This window comes from Geotrypetes seraphini, chromosome 9 (genome assembly GCF_902459505.1).
Source record: "Geotrypetes seraphini chromosome 9, aGeoSer1.1, whole genome shotgun sequence".
Taxonomy (NCBI): Eukaryota; Metazoa; Chordata; class Amphibia; order Gymnophiona; family Dermophiidae; genus Geotrypetes; species Geotrypetes seraphini.
The window spans coordinates 11,472,127-11,495,046 of record NC_047092.1 but is presented as its reverse complement, the minus strand read 5'-3'; the positions used below and the strand labels follow the sequence as shown (position 1 = coordinate 11,495,046).

General features: G+C 39.0%; 1 protein-coding gene across 5 annotated transcripts in view; it reads right to left on the bottom strand.

Moving 5' to 3' along the window:
• MKLN1 (muskelin 1) overlaps positions 1-22,920 on the bottom strand; it is a 158,495-nt gene that overhangs the window by 39,499 nt on the left and 96,076 nt on the right. For all 5 annotated transcript variants that reach the window (XM_033957577.1, XM_033957578.1, XM_033957579.1 and 2 more), the window contains 4 exons: positions 22,080-22,192; positions 17,050-17,262; positions 16,071-16,292; positions 9,860-9,989 (listed from right to left, as the gene is read on the bottom strand). In XM_033957577.1, the coding sequence (XP_033813468.1) occupies positions 9,860-9,989; positions 16,071-16,292; positions 17,050-17,262; positions 22,080-22,192 (678 nt within the window). The remainder of the gene's footprint in view (positions 1-9,859; positions 9,990-16,070; positions 16,293-17,049; positions 17,263-22,079; positions 22,193-22,920) is intronic.

The following is a 22,920-nucleotide window of genomic DNA, read 5'->3' as shown; positions in this document are numbered from 1 at the left end:
CTGAAAGGAAGATTATTTAAAATCAGGGTAGGAGGCAAGAGTATGTTTCAAAAATCAGAGAAGGATGCTTATACAGTCAAAAGATTCCAAATCATGCTTTTTTTTTCCTACCAGGCAGTTTGAGAAAGAGGAGCCCATAACAACTTCCATAAACGGACTCCAAGCAAATGGAAAGGGAATCAAGTAAACACAGATCACATGACTAACACACAAGCATTTTCCAATAAGTTGCCCTGAGAGACAGGAAATAAGTTACATAACAAACAAGTTCACTGCCAAACTGCTAATCTGACAGAGCTCTGTAGCAGAACAGAAGCCCCAGGACACTAAAGGGTTTTTGATGTTCAAGGTGGGATCAATCAATGGAAATGATTTTACGTTAAAACCTGACATCTAGCTTATGTAAACAATTCTTTCATGTTTGATTTTCATCCAACAAAGTTGTTCTCTATTTTTTTCCAGCAGAGTTCCATCAAATATGATCTCCAAATATTCCTGTTTTCTAAGTTATTTTAGTTCAAGATTTTGTTTAGTAACTAAGTCAAGCATTATGGCAACCATCCCCGACCAAAACATGCAGATAAGAATCAGATCCAACGCTCCAGAAAAAAGCAGGTGTGACAGAGTTCTTCTGGAAGCGCTGCTAAAGCAGAATCTGCAACCTCAGGAGTCGTGTTTGGAATTCCGTTTTCCAATGAGATGGAAGATAGTTGTGAAATTTAGGCAGTTGTTTAATTAGGTCAGGGGTCTGCAACCTTTAAGACATAAAGAGCCACTTGGACCCGTTTTCGAAAAGAAAAAAAACTTGGAGCCGCAAAACCATTATAAAACAAATCTAACACTGCGGGGCTGCCGGACCAATCAGCAAGCAAGGCTTTCATCTGTGTACATGCTGAGCTCACTGCTCAGCATGGCTATTTCCCGCCACGACGCCGGACTTGTAAGCTGCATGCCTGCATCGACAGAATTTAGGTAGGCTGTTTTCATCCCCGTGGGAGTCCCGTGGGCCAGGGGGCGTCCACACTACCGGAGCCGCGGCAAAGGTGAAAAAGAGCCGCATGCGGCTCTGGAGCCGCGGGTTGCCGACCCCCGAACTAGGTGCTTCATATAACATCCATGCCTGGTTTACTGTCCTAACCTTTGAAACAGCTTTTTTTTTTAACCATTTTCCTCATTTTATCATAGTCATCCTTTCAAAGATTAAACGCCTCTACAGTAGATTTCTTTTGCGAAGTCACTTCCGGTATCAGCTCAAATTTGATCACATTATGATCACCATTTTGCAACGGACCCAACACAGTTAACTCCTGTACTATGCCTTGCATTCCCCCGAAATCGCTGATTCAGGCATCAGCCTTGACTCACAGAAACATGTGTTGACAGGAAAACACTGCAGACAGAACTAAAACAGCTCACAAGGAGATCTCTCTGTCTCAAATAGCTGGAAAGCTGAACCTCGATTCTTCTGACTGCTCCACTAACTGGACCTTCATGGCCGGGTACCTCAACAACCTTCAGACATGCCACGCAGAACACCTGGCGGAAGAACACAGTCTAGCTCCAATCCCGAGCACATCTCCATGGAACCACACAGCCTGTGCTCAACCCACTAGCAGACAAACCTAGGGTGAGCAAGCTCCCAAGGGAACGGTCCCTGAGCCCTGATTTGATGTGCAGGCTGTCCAGAGGGTTTACTGACAAGAAGGGAATGCCCCAGAAGCAGACTTTTCCAAAGTCAAGTTTCAAGTTTCAAGTTTATTGGTTTTTTTATACCCCGATCATAAAACAAATATCTGACCGGTTAACAATAAAATTTAAATGGGAAAGAAAGATATATTTAATTGTGTTTAGAGAGAGCAGTGAGAAAAATAGAAACATATAAAACGTATAGACAAACCTGACAGTGAGGGTAAATGGGAAGGTTAGGAAAAAGTTACATAATCTTAGGAGAAATGAGATAGAGGGAAGGGATATAACACAGGGGGCGGGGGTGCCTGGTATGAGTGATATGCTCTGAGGATGATAATTAGATTGAAAAAGAAATCAACAAGTGAACGAGGAAAAGATTAAGATTTAGCATAGGCATCTTTAAATAGATAAGTTTTAAGAATAGTCTTAAATCTCCTGCAGTCAGAGCTGTTCCCACAGGGAACCTCCACAGCATGAGGGCAAAAACTGTGAATGCGAAGACCAAAATTACATGAAATAAAACAAAAGCAGAAAAGACAAGCTCCTACATAGCCTGGCTTGTAAGAAGGAAAACTGATGCTTATAGGGACGTTGATGAGGTAAGAGGGGGAGGAGTTTAAGTCTCTGAAGTTTGAGGCGTCCTACAAAGTCCTGGCGGGAAGATGGAAATAAGCTATTGGTCCCAGAATAAAGTGGGATTGTACAAGAATGAAGGATGGCCAAGCAGGCTGCCTCTTGGCTACAGATGTCTGCCCTCAAATCTGTGTCCACTCACAGCTAGAGATGTCCCACAACATTGAAAAGTCTCACAAATGGATAAAAACTCTAAAATAAAAGAAAAATAAACATGAGAAAAACAAACAGGCTCCTACCATCTCGTGTGTAGAGAGGAAAACTGAGGAATTACAGAACAGCCCAGAGTGAAGGGAGGCGGAGCAGAAAAATGTAAATGAGGATCTCTACATCAGATCTCGCAATCAGAGGTGCACAACCCACAAGTTCCAAGACTGATATTCCTATTGCACTAGAAGCATCATTTTTTTATTTTTGTCTACTTGGAAGAAACAGTGTTCAAAATCACTGCAGAGTTTAAATGCTGCCATTTTAAAACCTTCAATTATATCTATTTTTTAAAACTCTTCCTAATTGTAGACAAAGTGCATTCGTTAATACTAAGATATTATCAGGGCTTCATTTACTTACTTTATCTACCTTGAAAAATGTATAAGGGCGATCCAAAGATAGGAAAATGGAAACAATTGACTCAATTCTCCTCTAATACCACGGAAGAGATCATATGATTATGTTGGCTTCTTAAAATAAATTTGAATACTTGCAGATCTGGCTATATCAATGTTCTTGGCTTGCAAACAACAAAATATTCTTGATAGATGATTTATTTTGGCTACAAATAAATATCTGGTGCTTCCTTCAGAATTTAAGAAATGAACATTTCTCTTAACTGCCGTTTTTTTGAAAGCTAGAATTCCAACATAATTCTGCTTGGATAGCTATAAAGAGGAACAATGATTACTGCATCCACTTTCAGCAGTTTCAGAATTTTACAAATGAGAAAATAACCTCAAACTTTCCGAGATGGTAAGGTAATATATGCATATATTACCTTTGTAGCAAGTCTTTCAGGTTTGCTTTAGTCTTGCTTGCATCTTTCTTCTCCTGTACAGTAAGATTGAATTTATCCCCCTCCCATTTTACAAAACCGTGAAAGCGTTTTTTAGCGCAAGGTGGTGCGCTGAATGCGCTGCTCCCGATGCTCAGAGTTCCTTTCAGCATGCCAGCCTGCGCTAAAAACCACTTCTGCGGTTTTGTAAAAAAAAAGGGGGGGGGGTTTAGTGTTAGTCAGGTTGCAGTATGTATAAAATAAAGTTGTCCACCTGCCGATAGGATTTAATGTATGTGATTATATCTGGCTGGCTACATTGGTTACTAGAATACATTTTAAAGTTCTGGAATACACCAAGTCATTTACATTTTTGAAGGAAAAATTATTGCTGGTGCCTATCTCAAAACATGCTGAAAGTGCCTCTGGGGAAGTGGTCTCAAACTCTTTGCAGGGCCACATTTTGGATTTGTAGGTACTGGGAGGGCCTCAGAAAAAATAGCTAATGTCTTAAAGAAATGACAATTTTGCATGAGGTAAAAACTCTTTATATAGTTTATAAATCTTTCCTTTTGGCTAAGTCTTAATAATAATATTGTCATTTATAGCTAAAAAAGACATATGATCAAGAAACTGTTTTATTTTACTTTTGTGATTATAATAAACATACCGAGGGCCTCAAAATAGTACCTGGCGGGCTGCATGTGGCCCCCGGGCCGCGAGTTTGAAACCACTTCTCTAGGATAGTCATCTGCTGTGTCTCAAGAGGTTTGATTTCTTGCCTACTACATTCAAGGTTCCCAAAGCGATATTCCTATTTTTAGGAAAGCAGTTGATAATCTGGTCATTTAGTTAATTCCTGAAAAGGATGAAAGTTTTAGGGATAGATATTCAGAACAATCCCCAGATTTTCAGCAGCTGAAAATCTAATGTGCCCTCTGCAGCACTCTCTGGTAAGTGCCAGAATAGCACCAGGATGTACCCAATTAGTGGACATATTCAGTTCTCTAACTAGTAAGTACCCATTTAAAGTTAGATCAGTCTTCTTGTTGTCCTAAATTTATCCGAGCTGTCTGAATATCAGCTAGTACCCATAAATTCAATGCCAGTTCCCGAATTAAGCCCAGCACTAAATATCTAGTTAATGTACTGCCCATTTGTGGATAGTACTTCTAAATTCACTGACTCCCATTGGGCTGAACATTAGGCCCTTAGGTTTGGGGGAGGGGTTGTTGTTTTGTTTTGTTTTTTTTAATTTCCAGGTTTTTGTTAGACTTGCATTATATGTTTTGCTAGGTTTTTGTATTAAATGTTATAAGGGCCTGCTATTCTGTTACACAAATTTATATTTTATATGAGGGATATTTAAAAAGTTTCTGCACTTTTATTTTTTAATATCTCAAAAGCAAATTACATCACTACCTACAAGGTGAGCCGGATGGCCTAAACAGTCAGATGACATGCTACGACCCACCCTTTTACCACTTCTCCCGCCCCATTTCCTGCAAAATATGAAAGTGCGGAAACTTTTTGAAGAACCTTCGTATAATATGCTGCCGAGAGCTTTGAGGAAAGCAGGCATCTAATAATTGGAAATAAATGGGCATTCTTTCATGAGACTTGTGATATTCCCCACTACCTTGAATCCTCAAGACAAGGAGCCTGGTTCCTTCTGAGGCCACTCTGTTATTTACCTAAGATTAACTCTCATAGGGCTATGGGCACAGTCTGAGAAGTGTTCTGATCTCTATAGATCAAAAAGTCCAAAGTTTATTATAGCCCAGAAAACTGGTTCTGGTGCATGTTAGCTCTCATGCTAACAAATTCTTGATTATATTTAGAATTATTGTTTTGCCACCCATCCACCGTTTGGGGTGAGATAGTAGCAAACACGAAAAATAAAACAATATCAATTACAAAAGTACAGGACACCAAAACAAATATGAAGTAAAATTATACACACACACTAAAAATACGAGTAAACTAGAAACAAGAAACAGAACTGCACTTAACCCAGTAATGAAAACAACATAATCTGTCCAGAGTACACCGTCGAAAGCACACAGGACATTGGTGCGCTGACAATCCCGCCCCGACATTTGCTCACAGGAAAAATGTGCGCCGCCACTTCAGCCAGTTTGAGGCCTTCCTACTACACTTACAACTCCTCGCGCTCCCATTGGGGGGACCCCCCCCCCCCCAGTATACTGAAAACTCCCATTCTCCTTCCCGTTTTCACTCTTCAGGAGTTTTCAGTGGAGTGGAGTGGAGGAGAGCGCGAGGAGTTGTTAGTATAGTGGTGGGGGTTCCCCCCACCCCACCTTCAGAGCACAAACGGGAAGGCCTGAAAGTGGCAGCGCGCATTTGTCCTGTGCGCAAATGTCGGGTCGGGATTGTTGGCGTGCCAATGTCCTGCACACTTTTGACAGGTCACTTCAGTCCAGTATATGTAAACCGAAAAGATGTGCTGAGAGTTGAGTCGGTTCAACGAATGGCCACCAGGATGGTCTCGGGGCTCAAGGATCTCTCGTACGAGGAGAGGCTGACTAAATTGCAGCTGTACTCTCTCGAAGTACGTAGGGAGAGGGGAGACATGATCGAGACGTTTAAATATATCACCGGTCGTATCAAGGAGGAAGATATTTTCTTTCTTAAAGGACCCTCGGCAACAAGAGGGCATCCGCTAAAAATCAGGGGCGGGAAATTTCATGGCGACACCAGGAAGTATTTCTTCACTGAAAGAGTGGTTGATCATTGGAATGAACTTCCAATGCAGGTGATTGAGGCCAGCACCGTGCCAGATTTTAAGAAAAAAATGGGATGCACATGGGTAGATTGGGGGAGGGCAATCAGAGCGGGCAGACTTGATGGGCTATGGGATATCTATAAGTTAGAGGGGGTGGGTCATTAGTGTGGGCAGACTTGATGGGTCTTGGCCCTTTTCTGCCGTCATTTTCTATGTTTCTATGTTTAATATGATGTTACTCTGAACTAGAGATGTTCAGTATTTTTCAAGCAGGAGCTGCACTGGCAAAAAAGACTTCAGTGTGAGAGCCATAATCACTGCTGGACAAAGTAACCACCGCTCCAGGCAATAAAACAAAGGAAGGTCTCCCTGCAATGATGCACACAAGGCTTGTTGGTCAAGTACACGTAGATCAACCTGTGCAATAAAAGTAAAGACTGATTCCCAAGACTCTCTCCCTAAGCCCATCTGCCTATCCCAACCCATATCCCCCATCCCCCCCAAAACAAAAAAAACCCAACCCTCTCCCCAACATGCACTCTTCCTCAACCCCCATTATCCTGTCCCCCATTTCTGAGCCAGATCTCCACCCAGTTTAACGTTCCCTCACTTTCTATACAATCTTGCTTCTGAGGCCAGCTACTCTGTTTTCTTTCAATATCATGGAGCTCTGAGATTAAGCCATGCAGTATCCAAATTTCTTGATGGTTTGCATAGTTTCATGAAAACTGCATAAGTAATTGGATGCTATGTGGCTCAAATTCACTGAGCGCTGATCAGTTCCAAAGCAAAACAGAACAGCTGTTCTGGAGGAAGTGTGAGTAGCAAGTTTCAAAAGGGTAGAAGAAGAATGTGTATGTATATTGAGGGGAAAAAGTCAAAGGGCTGCACTTAGGGTCAACGGGAACTACCAGTAGGCCCTGAGCCTTGCAATGAAGAACTCTAAAGTAAAGGAAAATTTTAAAGAATATGCCTTCACCTTCCTCCTAAAACTCAACAGATCTCATTCTAATCAGATAGTTTCCTGAAGGGAATTCTATAGCACTGGCCAGTCATTAAAAAAGTTAACAACTTGTAGTAAAAAGTAGATGTTACTAGACAATTTTGTGCTGAAGGAATTGGGTATATGGTTCATACGTTACTAATGCCTGCAGCTTACTAACTCTTCTAACTGAAGTGACAGCTATGAAGAAGAGTACTTTCCAATCTAAGAACCTGATAAATGTTTTTAGAGGACCAAAAGAGACTCCATAAATGATGCAAGGTCCTAAGGTGAAGGGGGGGGGGGTGTTAAAGAGAGATTTTACATGAAGTAAGTTTTTCACAATACATGACCAACTGCAATTGTGAAGCTGGAAGGTTATTTATTGGTGAACTATAAAGGCAACAGTGCACTGAGATAAATTCTGACAGAAGATGTTTGAAGCACAAGATGATATAAATGGTGCACTTTATCATCACCATATAACACATAGCCATTAGCAGACTACCAGACTGAAAGCCAGCCCCACTTGAAAGCATACTTTCTTCTAGTGTAAGGTTTCTGAGCAGCAATCAAGATGTCTGGGAAGAGCTGAGGAATAATAAGAATAGATATAAGGACTGTTTTATTTCTAAAATTGAAAGGGGATAGATTCCGTACGAACATAAGGAAGTTCTTCTTCACCCAGAGAGTGGTAGAAAACTGGAACTCTCTTCCGGAGTCTGTCATAGGGGAAAACACCCTCCAGGGATTCAAGACAAAGTTAGACAAGTTCCTGCTAAATCAGAACGTACACAGGTAGGGCTAAGCTCAGTTAGGGCGCTGGTATTTGACCAGAGGGCCACCATGTGAGCGGACTGCTGGGCACGATGGACCACTGGTCTGACCCAGCAGTGGCAATTCTTATGTTCAAGTGACCTGGGGTCTGGATGAAGGCAGGCTTCTTGCTGAGTGATCTATGTTGGAAACAGAAGCAACTTACTGCACAAGGAGGTAAAACAGATTGTGAAGCCAGTAGGGTACTATGAGAATCCTTGCACAATAGCATTGCTGAACTTGTGCAGTATTTTAAGTATGAATGGAATTGGAAGCTTTGCATGCTCTTCACTGAAAAGAGATCGATTTGAGGCTTTCCCCAATCTCAAAAGATGGGATGATTTAAAAAGGTTTGGGGGGAAGCTGGGGGGCAGGCTGGCTGCCACTACGCGTGTCTACCATTAGACGTGCCCACCTCTAGACATGCCCTGTACCCTGTCCCAGTCTACCACTAGACCACCAGAGGGGGGACAGAGTACAGGGCACACCATTTGGTTCAAAAAAATTTTTTTCTTGGTTTTTCCTCCTCTACAGGTGGATGCATCTTATGGAGCAAAAAATATGGTATATGAAGGCAGAATCAAATTTCATGCAGAACATACATGCAGATATTTCAAAATGAAATCGCCATGTACACTTTCAAATTTCATCCTGTCCCTACCCCTTTTTCATGTAGATAAAATAAACATGCATGTGTTTAATCACATTGAAGGGAGGGAAGCACGGGGAGAGGAGACATTCAGAACAAATTTCTATACAGGTAATGTTTTCCCACATAGAAATTTTTGAATTTTCCTCCCATATTTATGCATGGAAATAAATTTCTTCTGGCTTAATCCTCTACATACCTTTCTAAAGCAAAACCGATTAAAAATGTCAAGGAAACAAATGAAGAATACAAGTGTTCCTCCAAACAGACAGATCCTGTACCATGTACATATCAAAACCTAAAATCAGAAGCACAGTGAAAAAACACCCCGATACAAAAATAGCCTCTCTCACCTAGCTCATCTTTTAACCTACTCATTTCTATCCTTTTTGGTGTTTTTATCAGTGTGTTTGTGCCACAAACTACTACTTATACCTTTTTATGTTGGTCTTAAAAAATATGATCATGTGACTCCATTCTATTGTGAGTTGCATTGGCTTCCAATGGAGGCTCGTGTTTTGTTTAAGTTGGGTTGCTTTTGCTATAAGGTTATGTATGGTAGGTACCGCTCCGTTTTATATGTTAATACATTCTCTCTAGCATCATATAAAACTAGCAGAAAATCTCATGCCCCGTTTACCTTTACATCAGTACAGGGCTGTAAAAGCAAGAAATTTCTGGACCCTACTTTAGCATTCCAAGCAGCTTAACATGATAGAGAATTTTGATTGTTATTGCTTGGAGCCTGTTCTTATAAACATTTCAGAACTAAACTGAAAACTTAGCTCTTGTCAAAATACTTGGTCAAATTTATTGCCGTCATTCTTAAATTGTCTTTAGTTTATAATCTTCTCTCTGCCTTTTCTCACTGTTATTGTGCTAGGTTACTGCTGCTAAGTTATCAATTTGTCTATGCTGCTAGTTAAATAATTTCTTTCTGTCATTCTTAAATTGTCTCTAGTTTATAATCTTTTGTAAACCACGCAGAACTTATGGTTACGCGGTTAAGAAGCACGATGTTATATTATTCCTAATTACCTGGAAAATAAAAATCTAAATGTATAATTTAAAATTAACATCTAAAATTAAAGACCTAATTTATCCCCCACCCCCGTTTTATCAAGATGTGTGTGTTTTTTTTTATTGTAGACTGCTGCAATAAAATCTGATGCTCAAAGGAATTCTATGAGCATTGGAGCTTTTACCAGTCTATGATTTAAAAAAAAAAAAAACATTACGAAGCTTGATAAAAGGGGGCCTATATGTTGAATTTATGCTTCCTGAATGGAGTCCAATAAGTTGATCAAATATATTAGTACAGTACAAGTGGGGAAAAAATGCATACTTTCTCCTTACCCATTCCTGAATCTTTTTTTGTGCCATCCGATATGATGTCTACATGATCAATGTCCACATCATAGCTAAAGAAGTCATTCAGATACGTCTTTGATCTCTGTCCACCAAATACATATAAGCAACGATTTTTCTACAGAAGAAAAATAAGTGGTGTGAACTTTTTTTTTTTTACACTGTGCTAATAAATATTGCTGAAATTGGTAACTGAAAACATGTAGGTACCCAGCATGCTTTGCATCCGAATACATTTGAGATCTAGAACATTTTAGCACTGCCAAAATGCATTCTACTGGTGTCTTCAGCATTTTTATACTTAATACACTGGATAGTCTTTTTCACTATCAATTTGTTGTATATTTTTTCAGTGTAGCTCACTAAAGGCAGAAAGAGATTATGGTGATTAACCAAGGCAAAATATCACATTTTAGTTCAGCAAATTTATCGTGGGAGTCAGTTACCTATCGTTAACAACAATTTGTATTTAACATCATAAACTGCATTATTCCTAAGAAAATAACATTTTGAGCTGGAGTTATTCTTCCAATCACTTCAATCCACAAAATTCCCCAAAGAAAATACAACCAAGTTCAAGATAACAAAGCTCCTTATAAGCAAAGAAAAGAGATTTCTCTTTTAGGTTGACCATCAAAGATGGTAGTAAACTTCTGTCTCTCACCTTAAGCCAAGAGTTCATTGCAATAAGATCTGCATGAGAAAGTGTTTGCTGGAGCTGTGAAGAGTCCCTGATATAGGATCAAAATGGGACAGAGAGGTCAGCAAGTATATTTTATATAGGAACTAAGCTAAGTGGATCTTACAATCTAAATTAAGTGCACTTGTATTTATGAGGCCAAGATTAACGTTATGACATGTTTTTGCACAGAGACAGTGCACAGATTTTTAACTATGGATATAAAAAAAAAAAAAAAAAACTACAAAGATTTATGTCCTAATGTCTGGTATCGCTGTCAAGGGTTCATTGCGCTTTATAACGCTGGTGAGCAGTTTTGACTGCTGAGTTACTAAACTTATCTCTTTATATTATATTTTTGGTTTTGGTTCTCATTTTCTTTGCATATAAGGAACTTTGTTTTATTCTTCCTCCCAAGATATTCTGACCCTAATAGTTCTGCAAAATTACTTTTAGGGGGTTGATACCATTTTGATACCAGCAGCCTAGTGGGCATGAGCTATTAGGGACCGATCTCATGCCTCCCACCTTAAACAAAAGAGACAGATCAGGTAAATGTGGTGGAGCAGGATATCAGAGGGTTGGGTGATTATTTAAAGGGGCTAGTTTTAAAAGCACAGCTACCTTGGGGCACCAGCCATTCCAATTTCTTTGCTTTTTCTTAAATTAAAAGAACCAATACATCACCAGCTCACCACTGTCATTTACTGGCCTCAACTTGGTTGATTTACTGATCAGATCGATACTTCTTGGCCGTCCTTCAATCTTTTGGCTTAAGTCTTGGATAATTCCTGCACTCTAATACACTTCTCCTGCTAACTTACCCTGGGTTTTACTAGATGTTCTTCCGCAGTATGGAGCGTTAAATGCTCCAACGCTCATAAAATTCTAGATTTTTGAGGAACCTGCATCCCAGTTTACTGCCCTTCTTGTTTTAAAAGCAAAATTCAAATCTAATGGAGGAGGGAAATTCAGCTTCCCTCTCTCTTGAAATACAGCATTTAAGACTGTCCTTAAAAAAAAAATAAAAAGGGGAAAAAACCCTAAACTAGATCTTTTTGAGTAATTTTCATCTTATTTCTAATCTGATGTTCTGCTGTTCAGATACAAACTTATAAGTTCCTTGAAGACACTAGTGTCTCAGTACTGTGACCAAATCTAATAAGCCAGCCAACTGGATCTTAGATGTGCCTTCGACGTAATAGATCATAAATTATTGTTATCATATTTGTCTTCTCTTGGCATCAATGGCACAGCTTTTAATTGATTTATTTCTTGTAACATATTTTTCAGGTCACTGTTGACCTCGATTGTTTTTTTTTTTTCTTTAACCTGTGAGGTGCCATAAGGCTGTTTTGAGTCCAATTTTGTTCAATATCTTCATCTCTCAGTTGGCTTCCTTGATTCAAAATTTGGTTTAGGCAGCCTTTTTTTTTTGCCAATTAGCATGAAGGATTTTAACTTTCACCGACTACCATTCATCTGATCTTTTTTCCTTGAATTGTTGCTTGGATGTACTAGTCAACTAGATCTTAGCCAATGGATTTTGACTGAATTTCAAGAAAATCACAGACTGTTTGGATTTTTAACTCTCTAACCATTCCACTGATCATTAAAAGTCTATATTAAGATCTAGGAAATTTATTTGGACTTATTACCCTTTAAGTTACAAATTTGTTAAGTGGTAGCATTTTGCCAACTTATTTCCATCAGGCCACTAATTCATGTCTTCTTTTGTTGAATGTTTGTGTCTTATCCAGGTTCGTCTACTGTAATTCCCTGTATAAAGGTCTGCCAATCATCTCCTTATCAGCATCTACTAGCACAGAACACAGACATCAAGCTAGTTTATAACACCAGCAAATATGACATTTACCTACTATTGAAATGTCATGATTTGCTACTCATCTTTTATAGGCTCAAACTTAAAATTATTTCTCATATATTGCATTCTTAAATCAGATACTCCCTTGTATCTAATTGATACTTTTAGTATCCCTCGTGTTTTATGCTCTTACTACCATAACTTCTTAGTATTGCCAGCCAGATTTCAGATTAGGCTTGAAAGTACACTTTGTTCTACTTTCTCCTATTTAAGCTCTCCTCCGTGAAATTAGCTTCTAACCTCATTTATAAGCCGCCTCTTGGACCTTCAAGACAAATGTAGAGACTTTCTTTCTAATTTCTTTCTAAACCAAGCTTTTATGACAGATCAGGCCCTATGAGGGAATTGGATGATGGCCAGTGTGCAGTCAAACAGTTATCATCTCGCTTCCCATTTGATATTTCATAAATACTGATTTCTTTGTAATTTTTTTTATAGTATTATATACAGAAATAAAACAATGGAAAGAAAGTATTTTATGATTAGCTTTCAAAGGTAACCCCTTGAGATCAGAAATAATCAAATGTTTACAAATACTGTATCAGTGTATATAAGGGAAACATGAAACTTATTATAAGATTGTAACTATCCTTATTTCTATCTATATTTTTGTCATCTTCTTTAAGCATCTGTTCTGGTATTTTATATCCACTACTGAACCTGTAAACCACTTTGATGTGTATTTCAAAATTTGGTATATTTAAATTTTTAAAAAATCCATTTGCATGCTTTGCATTTCATAACGTAGCTTGTACTGTGGTAAATACACAAGTGCTAAGATAATTGAGAGCACAATTTTAAAACTTACCACAGCTCTTAAAGGAATTTGATGTGTCAAATGTAAAGCTAAAAAGGTTTTTAACAAATATGTCTTACTAAAAAATCAAAATCAAATACTTCTTGATAAGCATATTTAATAACCCCTTGGGTCAGGATTATGATTTCAATAAAACTTAAAGGAAATTTGATTTTCAGCTCCTACAACTATAAAGATTCATGTTCCACATCATTAAAAGCTTAGAAATATATCATACTGAAATGAGTCAACCAAAAATCTACAATTACACTTTGTGGCGTTCTTACTGAAAAACATGTAAATTCTAAAGGAAAGTTGTAATCTTCTTAAAGACTTCCTGAATTGACAGCTTAGCAGAAATATGATGTAAACAATTTTCTGGAGACCAGTCAAGAACTCAGATGAAACCATTTCAAACCACCAAATGAGATGTCTGATTTTCAGATATATGTGCAAATGAGTCTATGAATTGAGTCTATAAATATGGGTTATAAAAATTGTTGCATCATTTATATAACTCAATTACTGTACAGTCACATTAATCTGTAATGCATGCTTTGCCAATAAAATTTTTTTTAAAAAGTAACTGAATCTGACTGGATGACAGGGTTGGCATTAAGCTTTAGATCAATTATTGCTGAGTCACAGAAAATGAAAGCACTTGTCAATAGCTTTTTATGTAGCCATACAGAAATGGAATATAGGTGAATACAAATAGTTGTTGAAGAAAAACCTCAGCATTTCACCTGAATGAGACAGTGAATTCCTAAAGGTTCATCTAATCAGCTGTATAAAGATCAAACAAAGCATATTGAATAGAGGCAGATTTATAATAGATAGTCGACTGAGATCATAAGGCATTGTCACTTTATTGTATGAAGAAATTAGGTTCCTACCTTGCTAATATCTTTTCTAGTAGATAGGTATAACATTCTGGACAGTAGAGTATTCTCCCCATGCTCACAAGCTGTACAGAAGGAATCCATTCCAGGTTTTCAAATCCTCCTCCTTCTCCAGAGAGCTCTGCTCCTTCAGTTTGTACCAAAGAAGGCAATAGCCCTATATAGGAACATATAAGAAGGAAGGGTATGGGGAGACTCCCTGAACTACAAATCTGTCCTGCTCTGAACTCCGCGAAGACAGGATACTGGGCTAGATGGACCATCGGTCTGACCCAGTAAGGCTATTCTTATGTTCTTGCCACAAAAGAAGCTGCTGCAGCTGCTTTGATCCTTAAGGCCAAAGCTTTGAACTGCCTTTTCAGGACCACATCCATTCTGCAATATTGGATATCCTTTAATGCTACACCTCCATCACTTGGCAAGGACATGCGCTTGGTTACCTGAGCTACTAAGTAATCCACCTCAGGCTGTCCAAACACAGACCTTTGCTCCAGCCCCTATGTTTCAGTAGACGAGCTAAGCTACTAGGGATTAGGATCTTGAGCTCCACAAAGTTTTCTCCAGGCTGATCAAACATGTCTTCAAGGGATTAACCTGACAGCTGCAGACTCAAGTCTGCTTCTTCTCCAGGCAGGCAGAGCTTTCCCCTGCATTGGGGAGATCTGGTGCACTGATAGCCACAAAAAAAACCAAAACAAAAAAAATACTGAAAATAAAGAAATACAGAGATCAGAAAGACACCTTCCAGCTCATGTGTGGAAGAAAAAACTGAAGAGGGCAGCAGAGCCCTGTGGAGGAGCTGAAAACCTGGAATGGATTCCTCCTGCACAGCTCATGAGCATGGGGGAAATACCCTACTGTCCAGAATGACACACCTATTGCACTAGAAATGTAGTTTAGGGCCTGCCGTCAATTTAACCCAATAGTTTCAACTTTTGCACTTATGGGTTCTAACTACAAAAGTGCTTTAAAAATAGAAATCTAGATTCAAATGTATCAACTTAAATTTAGCAGAACTCAGGCAAGATAACGAAATTGGGGAGGGGATGCATAAGTTACCATCCTAATGGATGTGGTGTAGAAGCATAAAATTATCAGTCCTATCTAAAAGGTAGGGATGCTGAATTAACTAGATAAAGATGAGCAGATGAATCATCTCCTTTTATTTGTGCAGTGGTTACAGATTTGAATATTGACCTTCTAATTTCCTAAAAATGACAGAAGTTTTTATGCGTTTCACTGATACGGGAGAAGTCACATACAGAAAATCCACTGAATATTTTGCAATTTTTAAATGTGTCTGCTTTAGCAAATATTTAAGATGAAAGGAAACCAGATGTCTATAGTTGTGTCAAAAGATGACCTAGAGGGAAATCATGTATCTTTAGCACACCCACTTTTGTTTTGCAGAAGAGCAGTCTTAAATGAAACCAAAGGGGGGAGGTTGTTGAGTACAATTTTACATAACATGTTATAATATATTCTATAATATGTGTATATTCTGATTGAAAATATGATGAAGGTTGGGAGGTGGTGGGGGGTAAACGTATCACTAGATTTTTATGTAGTAGATATCAAAGTGCTATTGTGTAATAACTTGTTGAAATATATTATTTTGTGCACTTATTGTCAAATTTGAAAATGAATAAAGAAGGGAAAAAAAAAAAACTTTTTTTTGTTCTGCTCCTAAATTGGACAGTTATGTTTACTTATCTTTTATACTTCAGGATCCACCCCCTGCACCACATTTCCTCGTAGGCATTTCTATGGAACTAGGAAGAACTTCTAAAGACCCAGAACTTTCATAATGTTCCTATAGCTAAGAAATTCTAGCAACTGCATGAAAATATTTTACTCATACAAATATTTTCCATCATTTATTTTTATGTTTCATATAATCCTACAACTCTAACAAAAATATGAGAGGGAATTCTTACAGAATGGAAAAGCATGCAATGCCCTATTCTGGACTGAATATCTTCAGGTCCAGCGTTGCAAGAATCTTCTCTGAGGATCTTCCATGTCTGTGACTGACAGTCAAATGCAAACAAACCACTGAACTGGGGTTCGATACTGCGACTGTCATCAACACTGCCATTGCAAGTCAAGATTCTACCTCCAAAAGTATATATCATATGCTTTTCAGAATCCATGCACATCTGTAAGACAAAAAAAAAAAAAGGTAGTAATTAAGACTCCCTTATAGGTCCCAAAGTTTTGCCATTTTCCAAGTCAAGCAGTGCTATTTACTAATTTCTAAGCTTTGAAAGTATCATATTAAGTGATATTTAAGTTGCTATTTATGACTCCCTAAATAACTTTTTATTTTAAAGGTTAGGAATTGCAAAAAAAAAAAAAAAAAAAAAAAAACCAAAATTTAAGATTCAGAAGTGATTTAGACCTTACTCCCTTATTCTCCCTCCCCCTCTCGAGCGACTAACAGAGAACTTTGACCATTTTGAGGTCAAAATTTACAAATTGATAACCACTACATTAACTGCTTTCCAGCAAGTCATTTGCCCTCCCTAAGCCCTATTTTCAGAAGTTTGCCTCCCTCATTTTGTGGTTTTACAATTATAAATGATACTGGCAAATTAAAGGCAGCCTGATCTAGCCATTGTGTTGGCGCAGAAGTTCATCTCTTGTATTGTCATGCCCTTTGCTCGTCACTGCTATTGCTCTAATTATCCCAAGAAAATTGACATTCCATCCCCTTCATGAAAAATATTTCCCTGCATTTTATTTATCCCTCTCCCTGCCTCAAGCATCATTTCAAACTGAGCCTCTGAAGCTTGAACTTGAGAATGTGTATATAGTAGCTTCATCCTACTGTGAGTGATAAAGAGAGCTTCATCTATAAACATATATGCAAATGAACATGTGTGTGTGTGTATATTTAATCTCAGTACACCAGACCTGATGATCAAATACCAATTTGGGACCCCCATCTGCAGAAGTATCTTCACTTAGCAATGTCCACGTATTTGTATCAATGTCATAGCGGTAGAAGTCACTTTTAAGAGACTTGCTGTTCCTCACAGAGGAATCCAGGTATCGCCCCAATGTGTAGATCTGTCTTCGCTGGGTATCGATGCACATTTTATGACAAGATCTGGCACTTGGACCGTTCTGTATGAAAAAGTTTGAAGGTTAAAGCACTATATTAACAAATGGCAAGCTTCTGCTGAACAAAGATGACATCCCCATGTTTAAGAGCTCAAAATTAGACTTTTATAAACTAACATCAAGCAATATACATAGTTTCTCCACACAAGCCTCTGATAAATCAGCAGGCAAGCAAGCTCCAGGGGAATGGACCCCATGCTTCTGATGGGTCTCAAGGCAGGCTGACACCACTGGCACTCAAAGAAATTGACCTGTGAGCAGCAGCCCTCACAGGTCTGCATCCTTTCCCTAGTGGAGAAACCCCAAGAAGGGGACCTCCAGGCACCAAGTCACATAGAATAAGAGAACCGATGGAAAAACTGAAGGAGGAGCTATTCTTCGCTGCTGAAGGGGAGGAGTTGAAAGATATGCGACGTCCTTCTGCAAGGTTTGCGACTAAAAGAGGACAACTGCTTCAGTATAGGATCCATTGGAACAGAAACCAGGAATAAAATGGGCTCCTTCTTGGACATTCAGAATAGACATTCTGTAATGAAATTACTCCCTTAGGAGGTAATTACATAAACAGCTATCTAAGTAGGCAGCACAAAATGGAATTAATGCCAGTATCCTGGTAATTTACGTTCCTATGTAACACACATACGTGTGTAAATGACAAACTAGCTAAGTGCTATTCCTAAATACATGCCGATCTTCAATAGCACATGCTTTATAGGTGGGCATTCACGTTGTGTATAACCTACAAAATACATTAATTTGCATTTATTATATACCAAACCTAGGTACAAGCATTTACACCAGCCCTGTAAGTGCTTGTACCTAATCACATGCATGCATATATGCCAGTTACGCTTAATTTCCTTTACAGAATAAGCTCTACATAATCACTTTCTAGGTGCCTAAATGTTCTAAATGTACAGCACTGCGTACACCTTTCAACGCTTTAGAAGTGATACATAGCAGCTAAATGTATTTAGTTAGCTAGTTAGTTTTATAGCCTGTCGTCCCCAGGAGCCCAGAACGGATTACAGTGGTACATTCACAAATATATTTGAGACAGAGGATTAAGGGTACATTCATAATATACTAGAGAATTGGATTAAGGGTTACAGAGGTACATTTACAACTAGACTGGAGACGTTAAGACTAATGGGACTATGGTAGGTGTTTGAAAGGTACCCGTACAAAACAGTATGCCACAATTAGCAATGAGTTTTTGGTGGTCGGTTTCAGTTACAGACCACTATGGCCTGGCTTTTGTCTCAAGGCATGTATGTGATGCTTTCCAGAAAAGTAGCAAGCTATCTATAGCTCGAATGTCAGGGGGAAGCGGGTTCCACAGTTTTATCACACTATGAGAGAAGGATCGTTTCCAAGCGGTTCCAAGCAGTTTCTAGCGGAGCTGATGAGCCGGTGGGATACATAGTCTGTGTTCCAGCTGCGATCTGAGTGGTCTGGTTGGGTGATAGATGGGGAGGAGTTCTGCTATATAGTGGGGAGTCATGTCTTGAAGAGCTTAAAGGCAATAGTCAATTGTTTGAAGATGGCCCTCTTTCTTACGTGTAGCCAGTGCCCTTAATTCAGTGCTGGGGTAATGGAACTGAAGGAACCAAGGTTGCTCAATAGCCTGACTGCAGCATTCTGGACTCTTTGTAGTCAATGTTGTTCTTTCATAGGAAGGCTGGCGTACAAGTTTATTTTATTTATTTTAAAAATTTCTATACCGTTTTTATCCAAAACGGTTTACAAGGAGTTACATACATAAAAAGTTAAGAGTCCATAGAAGAATAAGAAAAAACAGAAAGTGTATCAAAACATACGTATTCAGTCTAATATAAAATAGTTTGCTCAAAAAAATGCTTCAACAAATAGTTGAGTCTTCAACATTTTCTTAAAGGAATTCCTCTCTCCCCATTGTCTAATCTGGCCAATGAGGCCATTCCATAACTTGACTCCTGCACACGTAAAAGTCATGGCATTCGTATCTACATGTTTAGGGTTGGCCTTTGTTTTCAACAGTGCCGCACCTACAGAATGTAAGGATCTTTGTGGTTGGTAACGAGACATGTTCTTAAAAATTTCAGGCATAGTGCCAAATAGAAATTGAAGAAGTTAAGTAATTTTTGCTTTTGTCTTTGTTAGCATCTAGCCAGCCCAGGTGATTTTGGATGCTCCTTGCCCTTGGAGGAGGGAAAAGATATCTGAACCATTTTACTGTGTAGTGATTTTTTCATGTATTTTTCCACTTTACTTTTCACCAGTAGCACGTTTGTGCATTAGTAAATTTAGTTGGAAACCCAGGGATGTTTCACAAGTAACACCCGTTCTGGGGTTTGATTGCGATAGCTGGTGCTTTAGGGGCTCGTTCCCATAGCACGCTGAGACTGAGGGTTTTCCACTCACATCACTCATCATTTGTTTCAGGTGTTCTCTTGGTTCGGATGCCTCTGCCCCTCCTCCTTTTCTAGGGTTAGGGAAAACTTTTTGCTCGCTTGTGTATTGCAGTTTTCCCATTTTGGGTTTTGCTAGACTTCATATAGAAATTGATGACATAACATGATTGCTTTGTACTGAATTCGGAACACAACTAGCAACCAATGTAGTTGTTGAAGATATGGAGTAACATGCTCATATTTTGATGTCCCAGTTATCAGTCTGGCTGCGGCATTCTGGACCACCTGCAATGCCCTACACCTAGCCTTAGTTATTCCCAGGTACAGGTGAGATAGCACAAAGGCATATAGCAGTTGAGTGAAGTCTGTATGGGAAAAGTACCGCCAAAGATGCTTCAATTGACATAGGTGGTAGAAGGATGAGGACACCACCTTGGAGATCTGTGCAGATAACATAAGGTTGGCATCCAGGATGTCGAGATGGGAATTCTAAATTAATCCTAGTGGGATGTAAAGCTGGATATCATCAGTGAATGAATGAATGTAGATTCCACAGTGTGCAAGAGATAGTAGGATGTTGTGATCTAGTGTGTCATAGGCTGTGCTCAGGTCTAGCAAGACAAGCAGCACATCTGTGCCTTTATCCATGTAGTTCCAATAGTCGTCTATGATGTCAAGTAAGACTGTTTTGGTTCTATGTTTCCTGAAGCCTGATTGTTTTGAGGCCAGGATGTCTTGGTTTTCTGTGAATGTGGTTAGTTAGTTAGGACTGCCTTTTCCAAGAGTTTGAACATGAATGGGAGGTTGGACACTGGTCTATAGCTGCTAGGGACCAATGGATCCAAGGTCGGTTTCTTCAGTGGAGGTTTGATTATTCATGATTTCCAGGAAGTTTGTACCTCTCCTTTGGAAAGTGAGACATTGATAAGGAGTAGGATTGAGTTGATGAAGGGACCCTTTACTGATTTTAACAGGGTGCAAGGGCAAGGGTCATGGTTGGAAATGGTAAGGCATAGTAATAATAATAATAATAACAACTTTATTCTTCTATACTGCCACAATCTTGCGACTTCTAGGTGGTTTACAATCAAGAGAGCTGGACATTCAGCGAGTTACAATGTGCAGATAGTCAAAGAAAATACAGAGTGCAGAAACTTTAAATATTTAAATCTACTGTATAATCTTGTATGTCCAATTCACTCCATTGTGAATGTTTACTTGTAAACCGTTCTGAGCTACTGGGAGGACGGGATAAAAATCTAAATAAATAAATAGTGTGTCCAGTGTTGCTTCTAATGTGTCTGGCGAGACCTTCCTTGAAGTGATCAAGGATTTTCGCTGGGGTTTGTGTATGGGAAGTTGAGATTGGTGTTTGTCTTCCTGGTAGGGTTGCTGACTTGTCGAGGTTTAAGCGAATGTTAATCTTATCCTGGAAAAAGGCGGAGAGGGTTTCTGAGTCTGAGTTTATCATGTGTGGATGGTTTTGGGCGGCTGAAAATAATCTCCTAGTTAGGGAGAAAATGCCCCTCGATCGATTTGAAAATTTAGCGATGAGTTGCAATATAGTATTTTTGCTTTGGTTTCTAAAATGGATTGCTTGTAAAGTTCCAATAGCTGTTTCCAGTTATTTTGGTCAGTTGGTTGTTTGGATTTACACCATGATCTTTCTGCTTTCCGTATCTTCCTTTTCAGTTCCCCGAGTTCAGGGCTGAATCATGGGGAGAAGTAGTTCTTTTTGTTTTTTTCCGTTTCATGGTTGCTAAATTTTCAAAGAGCTTGCAGATCCCCTATGTGCCAGTTCTCTGCTAGGTCTGACAAGGGTTGACAGTTGTCAAGTTGACCTGCTAGTTTGAGGAGTCCAGTTTCTAAGGTGGGTAGGTCCACTGAAGAGGGATCCAGGGTGTAGGTGCCCCTTAATTAGGTTCTCATCCCCAGATTCTATATATGGCACCCCAAATTAGCTGCAGATCCAAGATGTGCATCCACATAAAATTGGCTAAGGAGCTTAATGGTGTCAATTGGTACTAGGCATTACCAATTTGGAATTGAGCACACATTTTGTTACACGCTATAACAATATGCGTCCAAATCCCATCCCATGCAACCCAAAAGGGAACATGGCCATGGAAGATGCATGGGTGGGTCAGGGGTGTTCCTAAAATTAGTGCAGAATACCAGGGATGTGCAACCAAATTAGGCACTGGGAATTACACCTGGTTTCAGTATGTGGCACCTAAATGTGGGCACCTAATGCTATCCTGTAATAGGTGCTCATCGTTCGAATGACCTTTATAAAATAATACTGAGCACTGATTTTTTCACTGCCAATTTTTGAGCATCATTTATAGAATTTCCACTTTAATGTCTATGTGACATCATAAAAGTGTTCCAATACGCCACTGAGCTATGAAAGACTTCAAAACGTACCTCTTTTTCAGTATCTCTAGATATGCAGCTCCACTGGTTTTCCCTTACACTGTATGCCCAGAAATCTGCCAAGTCCTGTGTTCCATCCCAGCCACCAAACAAATAAACAGTTTCTAAACAAAAATGAAAAGAACATTTAAAAAGTTATGCAAACATGGGACCTCATGTACCATGCTCTATAGTTACTGAAAAAGATTTACAATATGGAATTTATTAGTAAGGGCCTTTATTCCACAATATACTGAACTACAATAATTATCATATTGGGAGTGGTGCAGTGGTTAGAGCCTCAGCACCTTGAGGTTGTGGGTTCAAATCCCTTGCTGCTCCTTGTGACCCTGGGCAAGTCACTTAATCCCCCCATTGCTCCATGTACACTAGAAAGAGTTTGAGCCTGCTGGGACAGACAGGGAAATATGATAAAGTACCTGAATGTAAAACCACTTAGAATGTAAGAGGCGAGGTATATAAATACATTTTTTAAAATGTATTTATTTATTCAATTTTCTATACTGTTTTCCCAGTGAAGCGCAGAACATTTTACATGAATTTATTCAGGTACTCAAGCATTTTTCCCTGTCTGTCTCTGCGGGCTAAGGAGCAGCGTAAGTTTGAACCCACAACCTCAGAGTGCTGAGGCAGTAGCTTTAACATTTTAAAACTAACAATAACTAAGATAATAAAAAAAATACAATAAAAAAATCTCCCTCCATACTCAGATCCATAAGCTTGCAAGAATAAAAATGCTTTTATTCAGTGGTGTACCTAGTATATTTCATACCCAGAGCCAATCATTAACACCCTCCTCCTCCTCTATTAAAATTTTTTTTTTAGTAATAAT